We start from the raw sequence: 13,046 nt of genomic DNA, 5'->3' as shown, positions 1-13,046 counted from the left end.
TTAGTCTAATAATATGTAATTATTAGTATAATAATATATAATTAATGTCCAAATGGGTTAATTACCACTTTCATCCACTTCATATGAAGATCTCTCCTCCTTGCAATTTTTAGCCGTGGTGAATATTAATAAATTGTCAGCTTCCAAATTATGTTCGCAGTACTTTCGCTACTGGTGCTGGCCTCTAATCTTACATTTTATCTTCTCATCAATGTATGCACTCATTAAAAAAATAAAGAGCTAGTTTTTAATTCAGTAGTTAAGGTATACGTGGGAGGGGCCATCACACAGTAGTAAAGTATATGCTTTTAGTGTAGAAGGCCCAGGTTCATTTCCCAGAATCTCCAGTTAAAAGGCTCTTAAGTTGCAGGGCTAGGAAGGAAACTTCTCTAAGATATTGGCAAGTCATTCGTCAGAGTAGATGGACCAATGGTTGTGATTTAGGGCTGCCAAATTCCTGGTAAGGAGTCTCCTACTCTCCACTCCTATTGCCATTGTGGAAAAAAACCACAGTATCATATGCAGCATCACATTACTTCCAGTAAAAAAAAAAATGGAAGTGACACAGGGTAGTTCTAAGTATCACCAAAAACTCTATGGTAAAACTATAGAGTTTCCGGCTATTCCTAGAGCTACCAAGGTAACTTCCCGTTTTTGTACTTGAAGTGATGCGACACCACATTTGGTGTTATTCCCCCAGATCCTTGCTCTAGCCCTCTCACTGGTTGTCAGGCAATTCTGTTGCAATTTAACATGTTCAGAGGTGAATGAAGCATCCGGTGATGTCTTACTTGTATGAAATGCCCATCACGGGTCAAACACCTAACCTAATTCATCAGGTTCTCTTGCAAAAAAAGACCTAAAACTGCTTTAACCTTATTAGAGAAAAAAACTATATAACTCATTGTTTTGTAAACAACGGAGTGAATCCTGCTGCCTATCTAACCATTCTGATGAGCCAAGTTTATTTATTTAAATATTCATACATGACCTTTCCTTTCGGCTCGACTTTGAAGCCTTCCTGTGATCTTAGGAGCCTTTCACCACCTTAAGTAGCTCTTGTTGTGGGAGGAAGGCTCCTTGGAGGGTGGTTGGGATCCACCCCATTATTCTGCTCCCTTTACAGTGAAGTCTTTTTTTTTCTACTAAACAAAAGTATGCAAGTTGGGATTTTATTCACCCTGTGCTGATTTGGGCAGAAAGTTGGGGTGGGGTAGGTGGTGGTGGAGATTGACCTCAAGTCATAGTTGACTTATAGTGAGTAAGAGACTAAGTCATAGTTGACTTATAGTGAGTAAGAGACTTACGGCAAGAGACTAGCAGAGGTGGTTTGCCATTGCCTGCCTCTGCAACCCTGGTCTTGTTTGGAGGTTTCCCATCCAATTACTGACCAAGGCCGAACCTGCTTAGCTTCTGAGATCTGACAAGATCAGGCTCACCTGGGCTATACAGGTCAGGGCAGAGTGGGGTAAGATGCAGGCATAAATAATCGAATGGCTATCTTTTTCTTTCAGCCCATCATTCCGATGTTCACACAAAATGTTCGAGAAGGAATTAGATCACTTGGAGGAATAAGTAAGCAATTTTGCTGTTTTCATATTAAGTGTTTCTGTTGTTGTTTTACATTAGTGTTTCTCTTGAGAGCTCTGGTGTAGCTTTCTTTGGTGCAGTATTATTTATTTAGAAATTTGTATGCTGCCTTTCCAAAAACCTGCTCAAGGTGACTTGCAAAGGAAAACATGATTTTTTAAAAAGTATAACAATCATTAACACTGACAACCCATTTTTTAAAAAACGAGCCATTAAAAAAACATCTATAGTGTGTTTTTCCCTGATGCTTGCAATTCTAGCAGTGCAGTCCTGTGCAGTTTCTTCAACTGAAGCCCATTGATTTCAACTGGAAGTAGGAAAGCTCCAGGAAGAAGCTGTTCTGCCAGTAGACTTTTTGCTTACTATATATTGCTGAGTCAGAGGGCCAAGCTGAACGTGACGTCTGGCATGTGTTCTTTAAGTGTCGTATCATGCAAGTTTACCTGGGCAGTGTAGTATTACAAAAAAATGGCCACTCACAAAAAGAGTGATTATCACAGTGCCCTCCTTCGCCAGAGAGAAGAAGGGGCCAATCTCAGGAAATCAGCAGGAGCAGCTTCCTCCATAGCGCAAAGCCGTTGCTCTCTCGATTATCTCCACACTGTGCTCTGTGCAGAGGGAGCAGCACTGACCAAACTCGACCCACAAACTTGGAGTGGTGGGACTGGTTGCTCATGGCAATCTGTCGGTCTGGAATAACCCCTCACGTCTTCACAGACTGACGGATTGCCACGAGCAACCAGCCCCACCTCTCCAAGTTTGCAGCTCTGTATTGTCGAAGGCTTTCACGGCCAGAGAACGATGGTTGTTGTGGGTTTTCCGGGCTGTATTGCCATGGTCTTGGCATTGTAGTTCCTGACGTTTCGCCAGCAGCTGTGGCTGGCATCTTCAGAGGTGTAGCACCAAAAGACAGAGTGACACAGTGACACTGAGAGATCTCTGTCTTTTGGTGCTACACCTCTGAAGATGCCAGCCACAGCTGCTGGCGAAACGTCAGGAACTTCAATGCCAAGACCACGGCAATACAGCCCGGAAAACCCACAACAACCATTTGCAGCTCTGGTTTGGTTGGCGCTGTTCCCTCGGTGCAGAGTCATTTCTGAGTCTTGCCATATCATCATCAGCTTCAAAAGTTCTTGCTTCTTAAAACTGTAATTTAGGAAGCAGTGCTGCACCTGTTTGCAAACGGCAGACCACTGCTTCCCCAAAATCTTTTCACGGCTTAAGTGCGTTGCTAAAGAAGAGAGTATTGCGCAAGTTGTTATCCTATTGTTTTCCTCTTAATGTATCCCTTTTTTGCTTTTATTTTTTTTAATGAACTAGAATTCTTTAGGTTGATGTATGAATATCTCCGTTTGCCTCTTGTCCCACTCTATGGAAACTTTCCTGTCAAACTGTGCACATTTATTGGGGATCCTATTCCATATCAGCCCAAAATAACTGCTGAAGAACTGGCAGAAAAGGTAAGCATTTATCTTCATTATCTTTAAGAAGTTCTGCTGAGATGGCAGCTGATACCTCTTTCTATTGACTTTTTGAGTGACATGGTAAGGTCTTGTTAGTGGAGTTGCAAGAATGCTTTTGTGCTTTTGTTGCACTTAAAGTTCCAAGAATCTATGTAGTTGCCCACAAGTCCTGTTGCTTTCTGCCACTCAGAGTGACGGTGGGAGAAAAATAATTAACAGTGATAATAATTACATTCGATATATATACCACCCTTCAGGGCAACTTAACACCCACTCAGAGCGGTTTACAAAGTATGTTATTATTATCCCCACAACAAACACCCTGTGAGGTGGGTGGGGCTGAGAGAGCTCCAAAAAGCTGTGACTGACCCAAGGTCACCCAGCTGGCTTCAAGTGGAGGAGTGGGGAATCAAATCCATTCTCCAGAGAGTCCCAGCATTCTTAACCACTACACCAAACTGGCTGTAATGTCACTAATGTCACTATATCACTTCCAGATAGAACCTGGAAGTGACAAAGGGTAGCTGTGAGAATCATCAGAAACTCTATGGTTTTTCCAGCAATTTCTCTTTGTCACTTCCAGTTGTACCTGGAAGTGACATACCAATATTGCTGATATCACATGTACACCTGCTTGTCCCCACCCCCAGCTCTTGGTTGCCTGGCAACCCTAGCCCCTATGTGGTATTCCTCATAACATTTGGCCAGCTCTGTGTATTGGTGGCACGATACCATGAACACGAACAAAGGGTAAATCACAGGGAGTAAACCTGAAAGCAGCTCAAAACAACTCCCTAGTAGGATGGTGTGCAGGATGTGAAAGGACCATATGAATGGCTGTATGAATTTCCAGTACTTGTGAGAACAGTAACTATATTGCCCTTGAAAAAGCACTACGTGTGTGAAACAGATGCGGCCAACTGTCTATAGGACGTGAATACTTAATGAGTGTTCATTCATTCATTCTTTGAAGAAATTATTTACGGACTGATACCGCACTTCGCAGTCTTGAAGCTTTCACACCACCTCTACTTCTTCACCTCAAGGGAAGAGGCCTGCCAAGTGCTTGTGGACTATGACTATTGGATTCCTTTTGTATTTATTGTAAAATTATTTGGACATTTATTGTAATAATTACTTGGAAATTTGTTATCCTAATATCGGCTTTTGTGCATATGTAAGACGTGTTCATTTTGAATTATTGTCAATATATAGAGCACTGTTTGCACTGTGAATTTGTTGACTGGTTTAATCCTACTAGAGAGTTGTTTTGAGTGGCACGATACCATGGACAGACAAAAACAGAAATAAATGGGTACTATAATCATAGGCAACTGGAATGCAAAAGTAGGCAATAAAGCAGAATCAAACATAGTTGAACAATTTGGACTAGGATCACAAAATGAAGCAGGAGAGCGGCTCATAGAATTTTGTGAAGCCAACAACTTGGTCATTGCTAATACATGCTTCAGGCAACCAAAAAGATGATTGTATATTTGGAAATCACCAGGTGACCAATACAGGAACCAAATAGATTACATAATTGGAAGCAGAATATGGAGAAGCTCTATTCTCTCAGCTAGAACAAGACCAGGAGCTGATTGCGATACAGATCATGAGTTGCTAATATCAAAAATTAGAATAAAGCTGAAGAGAAACACTAACAGAATCATAGTGCCAAAATACAATGTAAATAATATTCCTGAAGAATTTAAAGACCAGGTAAGGAACAGATTTGCAATACTACGTTTAATTGATCATGAGCCAAAAGAACTGTGGGCTGAAACCAGAGATATTATCAAAGAAGAATGTGCAAAGACTATCCCTGTAGCCAAAAGAAAGGAGAAGCCTAAATGGATGACTGAGGAAACACTTAAAATTGCTAAAGATAGACGAAAAGCAAAAAGCAACAGAAGTAGGGTCAAAATTCAAAATGCAGCTTTTCAGCGGCTTGCACGCAGAGACAAAGAAATCTATTATAATAAGTAACCAGTGCAAAGAGATTGAAGAGAACAACAAAAAAGGAAGAACAAGAGACTTGTTCCAAAAGATCTGAGAAATCAAAGGGAAATTCAATCCACGTCTTGGGATGCTGAAAGATCAACATGGAAATACAGTATCTGATCAGGACAAAATAAAGGAAAGATGGAAACAATACACTGAAGAACTATACAAAAGAGATGGAAGATGACAGATCCTTTTGACGAAGAATCTTTTGATGAAGAACCAGAAATCCTAGAAAGTGAAGTAAAAGCTGCACTCAACGCAATTGAGAGAAACAAAGCACCTAGAGTAGATGGCATACCAATAGAGCTATTTCAAGCTGCAGAAATGGAGTCCATTGGAATCTTAACAAGAATATGTCAACAAATATGGGAAAAAAAACAATGGCCCACAGACTGGAAATGCTTAGTCTACATTCCAATCCCCAAAAGAAGGGATGCCAAGGAGTGCAGCAGCTATTAGACAATTGTGTTAATTTCCCATGCAAGCAAAGTGATGCTCAAAATTATACAGCAAAAACTCTTACCATATATGGAATGAGAAATGCCAGATGTTCAAGCTGGATTCAGAAAAGGAAAAGGCACCAGAGATCACATTGTGAATTTACGATGGCTAATGGAATGTACCAGGGAAGTTCAGAAGAAAATCAGCCTATGTTTTATAGATTACAGAAAGCTTTTGACTGTGTGGATCATGAAAAGCTATGGAGAGTCTTAAAAGAAATGGAGGTGCCACAACTTCTGATTGTTTTGATGCGCAACCTATACTCTGGACAAGAGGCTATTGTCAGGACAGAATATAGAGAAACGGAACGGTTTCCAATTGGCAAGGGTGTTAGACAAAGATGCATATTATCTCCCTATCTGTTCAACCTCTATGCAGAGTATATCGCAAGGAAAGATGGATTAGATCTAGAAGAAGGTGGAGTGAAAATTGGTGGGAGGAACATTAACAATTTGAGATACGCAGATGACACCACATCACTGGCAGAAAATAGTGAAGACTTGAAATGACTACTGATGAAGTTTAAAGGAGAAAACACTAAATCAGGATTACAACTTAACATCAAGAAGACAAAAGTAATGACTACGGAGGAATTACACAATTTTAAAGTTGACAATGAGGAAATTGAAGTTGTTCAAGATTTTCTATTTCTTGGCTCAATCATTAACCAACCGGGAGACTGCAATGAAGAAATCAGAAGATTGAGACTTGGAAGAGCAGCTGTGAGGGAGTTAGATAAAATCATTAAAGATAAAGATGTCTCTCTGGGAACCAAGATCAAGATAATCCAAACTATGGTATTCCCCATTGCCATGTATGGATGTGAAAGTTGGACGGTAAAGAAAACTGACAGAAAGAAAATTGATTCATTTGAAATGTGGTGCTGTAGGAGAGTTTTGCGGATACCATGGACGGCCAAAAAGACAAATAAGCGGGTACTAGATCAAATCAAGCCTGAATTCTCCTCAGAAGCTAAAATGACAAGACCAAGGCTATTGTACTTTGGTCACATCATGAGAAGACAAGATTCTCTGGAAAAGTCAATAATGCTAGGAAAAGTAGAAGGCAGTAGGAAAAGAGGAAGACCTAAAATGAGATAGCTTGACTCAATAAAAGAAGCCACGTCCTCTAGTTTACAGGATCTGAGCGAGTCTGTTAAAGATAGGACGTTTTGGAGGTCTTTCATTCATAGGGTCGCCGTAGGTCAGAGACGACTTGACGGCACATAACACACACAGAGATCAAATCAAGCCTGAAATTTCCCTAGAAGCTAAAATGACAAAACTGAGGCTATCATACTTTGGTCACATTATGAGAAGACAAGATTTGCTGGAAAAGTCGATAATGCTAGGTAAAGTAGAAGGCAGTAGGAAAAGAGGAAGACCTAAAATGAGATGGTTTGACTCAATAAAAAAAGTGATGTCCTCCAGTTTGCAAGATCTGAGCAAGTCTGTTAATGATAGGATGTTATAGAGGTCTTTCATTCATAGGGTTGCCATAGGTTGGAGGCGACTTGATGGCACATTAACACACACACATCTCTGCATTACAGTATTTTCTGAGAGTCAGAGGGAGACTTTAACTTTGAGTCCTCTGGGGCAGCAGTCGGCCTCACCTCCCTTCATCCTCTTATTGTGTACATGAAAAGAACTTTCTCCCTCATAGCTTCCTATTAGAGGCCTCATAATTTGTATTGTGCGAATGAGTCACAGAGGAGGTTTGAAATCTCTTTATTCACATTGGGTGCTGGTTTTCCTTTTTTATTTGTTACAAACTTGAAAGTAAAACAAAACTTCGAGTAAACCGAAATGTAAAGATAAAACTGTATTACATTTGTAAATCAGAAACCCAAATTTTCGTTAGCATATGACAAGTAGTAAAACAATTTCCCCCAGTACATATAGAACATGTCATATAATCAGGCAAAATTCTGTGACGCGTTTGGGGTCAATATAATACTGTTTTCATTTTTCCATTCTTACCACTAGGGGACAATTGTACCCCGTTAATACTCAATTGTTATAAAAATGGCTAAAAAGGTATTTTGAGGTATTTTTTTGTACATTTCTGGTGATCCATGCAAACCCATTGACCAAATAATGCTTCAACATTATTATTTCAAAAGTAGCCTCCCATGTGGCATGGAAATTTTCTCCAAGAACTGCTGGTTTGAGGGGAAGAGCGTCTCACTGTGAGATAAAAAACGTGAACACAAACTTCTGACTCAATTGTTTTTCCACTAATTTACCATTCCTTTTGTTTTTTTAAAAAATATCTTTATTGAATCTTCACAATTAAAATAGTGTTATGTGAGGTAATGTCGCAGTGGTGAAAACAGTGAGATCCCGGCTTTAGAATTAATCTTTCGATTTCTTTGGAATTATATTGCTTTTAAGAATGACTAAAAGTGGTTATCATGTTTTAAATGAACTATTAATATTAATTTATCTCCCCTACTCTCTCTCTCTCTCTCTTGCCTTACAGGCGAAGAGTAGAGTCCAGTCTTTAATAAACAAACATCAGAAACTGCCCGGAAATGTTTTCAGAGCTCTGACGGAACGATTTACAATACGGAAAAAAGAAGACTAGTGCAATCTGGGAGTGATCAATAGTTGTAAAGTATTTTAGAATTACGTTTTTAACACGAATCTCAGATACGATATTTGAGAATGTTCTTAATGTATTCTGTTTGTTTTTGACAGTTGTACAGTTTTACAGAGAAGTTTCCCTTCCCCCCCCCCCGCCCCGATGATCACGGTTAAATCCAGATCTCAACTTTTACAGACTGGTTTTCTTAAAGTGCAGTTTTTTCTTGCAGTAAGTTATATAACACCATTTTTGGCTTCCTGAACATGTGTTATTTCCACCCTAAATTTACTCACGAGGTAGATGAGTTTTGGGATTAAACTTAATGAAAGCCATTGTGGCACAGCTGATAATGTGTTGCAGTAGGACAGGGGAGACCCAGGTTCAAATCCTTGCTTACCTTGTAACCTTGGGGCAGGTATTCTCCTCTTAGCCTAATCTACATCACAGGGTTGTTGTGAGGATAAAATGTAGATGGTGAGAACCAAGTATGCCACCTTGACCTCCTTGGAGGGATATAGAAATGGGATAGAAATATACCAAATAAATACATAACAATTTTATTAAAATAGCAACTTTCCCGTTTCTAGTATTATCTGCTATAATTGAGACGTGGCCCAGTTATTTGTTATGTGTGAAATTAAGGCAATGCTATTAAACTAAGCTTGCTTCAAAAAGGCCTTGTTTTTACTATGTCTGAATGATTGGAAGCAGGTCTACCAAGCATCTACCTTGTATCATCTGCACTGAAAATAATGTGAAAATCTATTCTACTACAGTTGTTTTCTGAGTGCTTCGAGAACATGTGATTGGAATCCAGTGAATTCCCGTCACATTCTGCATCATTTATAGCCGCTGGCTCTCTCAGTGCATGCATCCCACTTCCTCAGCTGAGCCCCGGCACTTTTTACCTCCTACCCGTACTGAACAGCTAATTCTTCCATGAAGACAGGAAAGCATTCCTTGGACTTGGGGATATTCCCTCCCCTCTAGTCTAAAGACAGAACCAGTTGATGGATCCTCAATCTCCTGGATCACCACTGCTTCACCGTTCGAAAACCGGGCTGTAACCTAGCTCCAAAAGAGCTTGCTGAATAATTGAGATGCTCACTCTGTAGGGAGAGTTCCCACGTCTGCCTGAGGGGCTTCCAGGGTTCTTTGTTACCTGTATGGAGATTCTCTGTGTTCTGTTTTCTGTAAGTATGCAGTCATGACTGTTCTGAAGCATTTTTGTGCAACCAGTATTTATAAAGCAGCCTTGAATGCCAGTTGACAGATCAATCAATACTTCCGGGATTTGTACTCAAGGCTCTTGTACAATTCATCTTTGTTTCATAGTTGTCATTTTTGAAGATTTTCTTTCGAATCTGGAGTCTTGTCTGCCAAGGGAGAAATAGGTTTTGCTGTTAACAACATTAAAAGAGCAACATTAAAACAGCAACATACAAATGCTGTGTGGAAGAAAATATGTAACAATAAGGCTGTGTAAAGTGACAATAAGCCTATTTAACACCCCTTTAAGATACAAATTGAGGCATCGTCCTTTTCATCTCCTAGTCCCGGGGTCCCCAACATGGTGCCCGCTGACACCTTTGCTGGATCTTGCCAAGTGTTTTTAGAAAGTGGGTGGGGCTTTTGCTCAGCAAGGTTTCTGATTGGCCATTGGAGATTGGATTGGCTGTGCAGATTTTTAAAAACGTTGCTTTGGCCAGGATCTTCGCTGTGCGACCGAAAGTAAGCTGCAGCAGCCATTTTGTAGCTGTTCCTGCCTCCTTGCGTCAGAATTCCAAAGGTGTCCGCAGGATCAAAACAGTTGGGGACCCCTAGTCAAATGATAAGTTGTCATATTAATGCAGGGCTGAGGGGGTTTTTTGCTACTCATTCTGATCCAGGGCATCTTGTACAGGAACTTTTCCCTTGGGCCATTCACACACTGTCAGCCTTACCTACCTCACAGGGTTGTTGTGAGGATAAAATGGAGGAGAGGAGAACGACAAGCCGCTTTGGTCGTTCCTTTGGGATGAAGGCAGGGTATAAATTAGTAAATAAATAATGTAGCTGGAGATGAGTCAACTTGGAGCACTTCCTTCTGTGTGAGCAGAACTCAGTGTCAAAGTATATGAAAACTAGGTACACATGGAGCACATTGTATTCCTTGGGCAAGCAATGCTTCTCCTTTCAATAAAGGGATGTGCAGTGATTTCCATGGACTTAAGAAGGGTGTAACTCCTCTTAGGATCTGACTCCAGGTTGGTTCTTTCCTCCATACTAATTGAGGACATTAGATTAGGCAGAGAACTGGCATGTGCTCATCACCCACACAAAACACATGGCCTTTCATGTTCACTTTACTTACCAATTGTTTTGGTACATTCTGTTCTACAGCTGTGGGATAAGTGGGTCGTTGACCATGGTATTGGAAAACATAGCAGGGCGAAATGTTCACAGATGTTATCTTTCAGAAATCTAATGCAACCTCTGATCAATAAGAGGTATGGAGAGAACTATCTTCAGAAGTTTGAAGGAGGCGCTGGAAGGCCATTTTGTTTGTGAGGGCTTTTAATGGAATTTTTAATTTTCTTGGGGAGGGGAGCGGTAAATCAGGTTTTACTGCATTTTTTCTGTTTTTAATGTTGTAAATGGTAAGCTATCTTAAGCCAACAAGGTGGTGTATAAATTACTTGAATAAGTAAATGCATGGTAGTTTGCTTTTGCATTGTTAGATGGGACCAAACTTACTCTTGCCACCACCTATTCCTTCAACTTTGAGATGAAAGTATTGAATCCAGAGTATCAAAATAGCTTGCAGTATCCTTGAGCTCAATCCAGTGACTCCCTTCTCCTAGGGTGGATCTGTGGACTCTTCCATTAGTTCTTCCATTGCTGTTTTTTTTTCTCCATCAGAGGGAGATTTGGTTGAAGGAAATAACTACCTTTAACTCATTCTTTTTGTTTCGATTATTCAATATATTTCTCAACTACATAAAATTTCCCATGTCCACTCTCTGTATGTTTGTATGGTATTCTGTTTGGATTTTTAAAATGTACAGAATAAACTTAGTTTGCAATTAACAGAAGATATTCTGTCTCTTTGTTACCATTATATCTTTTTTTAATACTTTCAATAACTGAATTCACTGAAATTTCCTGGTAGTTTTCAAACAGAACTAAGCTGTGGGTATGTGCACAAGTGTAAAGAACCAAGGTTTTCAGAAATATCTCAGGCCACTAGCCTAGTAAAATAGTTATCAGTCCTATTAAACCCCTAACTAACTAGGTATCTTCTTGAAACATTCCTTGGTTATGACTCTTGGACTCTACCGATTATTTCTTCTGTCCACTTGCCCCGGAGTCTTTTTTATATGTATAATGGGTTCATATTGGCCTCTTAAATACTTCAGGAAGAAGGCTGATTTTAGAGATTGTGCGCATTTAGTTTTATATGACAGTTCTGACTATTTAATGTCACCCTCACCCCATTTTAGCGTGTTAAGATGTTTGTATTCTTTTACTTTTATGAATAACAAATTGCACAAATCTAATATTCTTAAACAATACGAGATACATATAAAATTTCAGTCATCAGAGATGCCTTTTGTGTCAGGCCTGCTGTTTACACAATAGATGCAATGAAATGTGTGATGACACCGCTCCCAGAAGTGATGCCGCTCCTGGAAGTGACGCCAGAATGATTAAAGGGATGGAACACTTCCCCCGTGAAGAAAGGTTAACGCGCTTGGGGCTCTTTAGCTTGGAGAAACGACGACTGAGGGGTGACATGATAGAGGTTTACAAGATTATACATGGGATAGAGAAAGTAGAGAAAAGTATTTTTCTCCCTTTCTCACAATACAAGAACTTGTGGGCACTCAATGAAATTGCTGAGCAGTTGGGTTAGAATGGATAAAAGGAAGTACTTCTTCACCCAAAGGGTGATTAACACATGGAATTCACTGCCTTCGGAGGTGGTGGCAACTTCAAGCATAAACAGCTTAAAGAGGGGATTGGATAAACATATGGAGCAGAGGTCCATCAGTGGCTATTAGCCACAAGGTATAGATGGAACTCTCTGTCTAGGGCAGTGGTGCTCTGTATTCTTGGTGTTTGGGGGGGCAATCAGTGGGAGGGCTTCTAGTGTCCCTTCCCCACTGGCAGACCTCCTGAGGACACCTGGTTTTTGGCTACTGTGTGACACAGAGTGTTGGACTTGATGGGCCATTGGCCTGATCCAACATGGCTTCTCTTACGTTCTTATGCCGCTTCCTGGAAGTGATGCCGCTTCCAGGAACCCAGCACAATGCATTACGACAAGATAAATGTTAGTATGCTTGGGAAATTGCACTATTATGAGAAAGGGTTTTTTCCCTTTCTGTATCCTCTACAAAAAATGAAATCTTCCATTCCCTTTCGCAAACATTTCATTTCTTTGGAATTATATTTTAAAATATGCAAGAAGGAGGGGGCCTCTAAAAATCTAAAACCCATCTCACAAATCTAAATTCTAACAGATTCCCTCTGCCAGCGTAGAAAAAAAAATCCAAAATTCTTTCTCAAAATTCCATAGAGTCTGAAAGTCCTAATCTAATGAATATTGAATTTCCAAATTTTCAGGGAGGGTTTTGCTTTACTGGAACAATTCAAAAGAAGATACGCAACTTTAGCTGCATTAGATTTATACTTAGTTTAAAATGGCTTTTTTTTGTTGCCTGCCAACTCTACCTTACCAATGGCTAAGCTGTTGTGACATTGTAAAATGTTCATAAATATTCCAATGTCCCAGTCAAATAATATTCATAAAAACTTGCTTAACACCCATATGTCCACTGCAATTTCAGTGATGTTAGTCAGCTGAGGGTGGGGAGAACCATTTGAGTTACAGCTATTAATACATAAGAA

General features: G+C 40.0%; 1 protein-coding gene across 2 annotated transcripts in view; it reads left to right on the top strand.

Annotated features, from left to right (window-relative positions):
- The window catches only part of LOC129329807 (transmembrane protein 68-like), a 33,881-nt gene extending 22,665 nt beyond the window's left edge, over positions 1 to 11,216 (top strand). For both annotated transcript variants that reach the window (XM_054979459.1, XM_054979461.1), the window contains exons 5-7: positions 1,515 to 1,575; positions 2,914 to 3,053; positions 8,049 to 11,216. In XM_054979459.1, the coding sequence (XP_054835434.1) occupies positions 1,515 to 1,575; positions 2,914 to 3,053; positions 8,049 to 8,153 (306 nt within the window). In that variant the 3' untranslated portion in view covers positions 8,154 to 11,216. The remainder of the gene's footprint in view (positions 1 to 1,514; positions 1,576 to 2,913; positions 3,054 to 8,048) is intronic.
- The last annotated feature ends 1,830 nt before the right edge of the window (positions 11,217 to 13,046 follow it).

This window comes from Eublepharis macularius, chromosome 5 (assembly GCF_028583425.1).
Source record: "Eublepharis macularius isolate TG4126 chromosome 5, MPM_Emac_v1.0, whole genome shotgun sequence".
Classification (NCBI taxonomy): Eukaryota; Metazoa; Chordata; class Lepidosauria; order Squamata; family Eublepharidae; genus Eublepharis; species Eublepharis macularius.
This window is presented reverse-complemented; position numbering and strand designations above follow the sequence as displayed.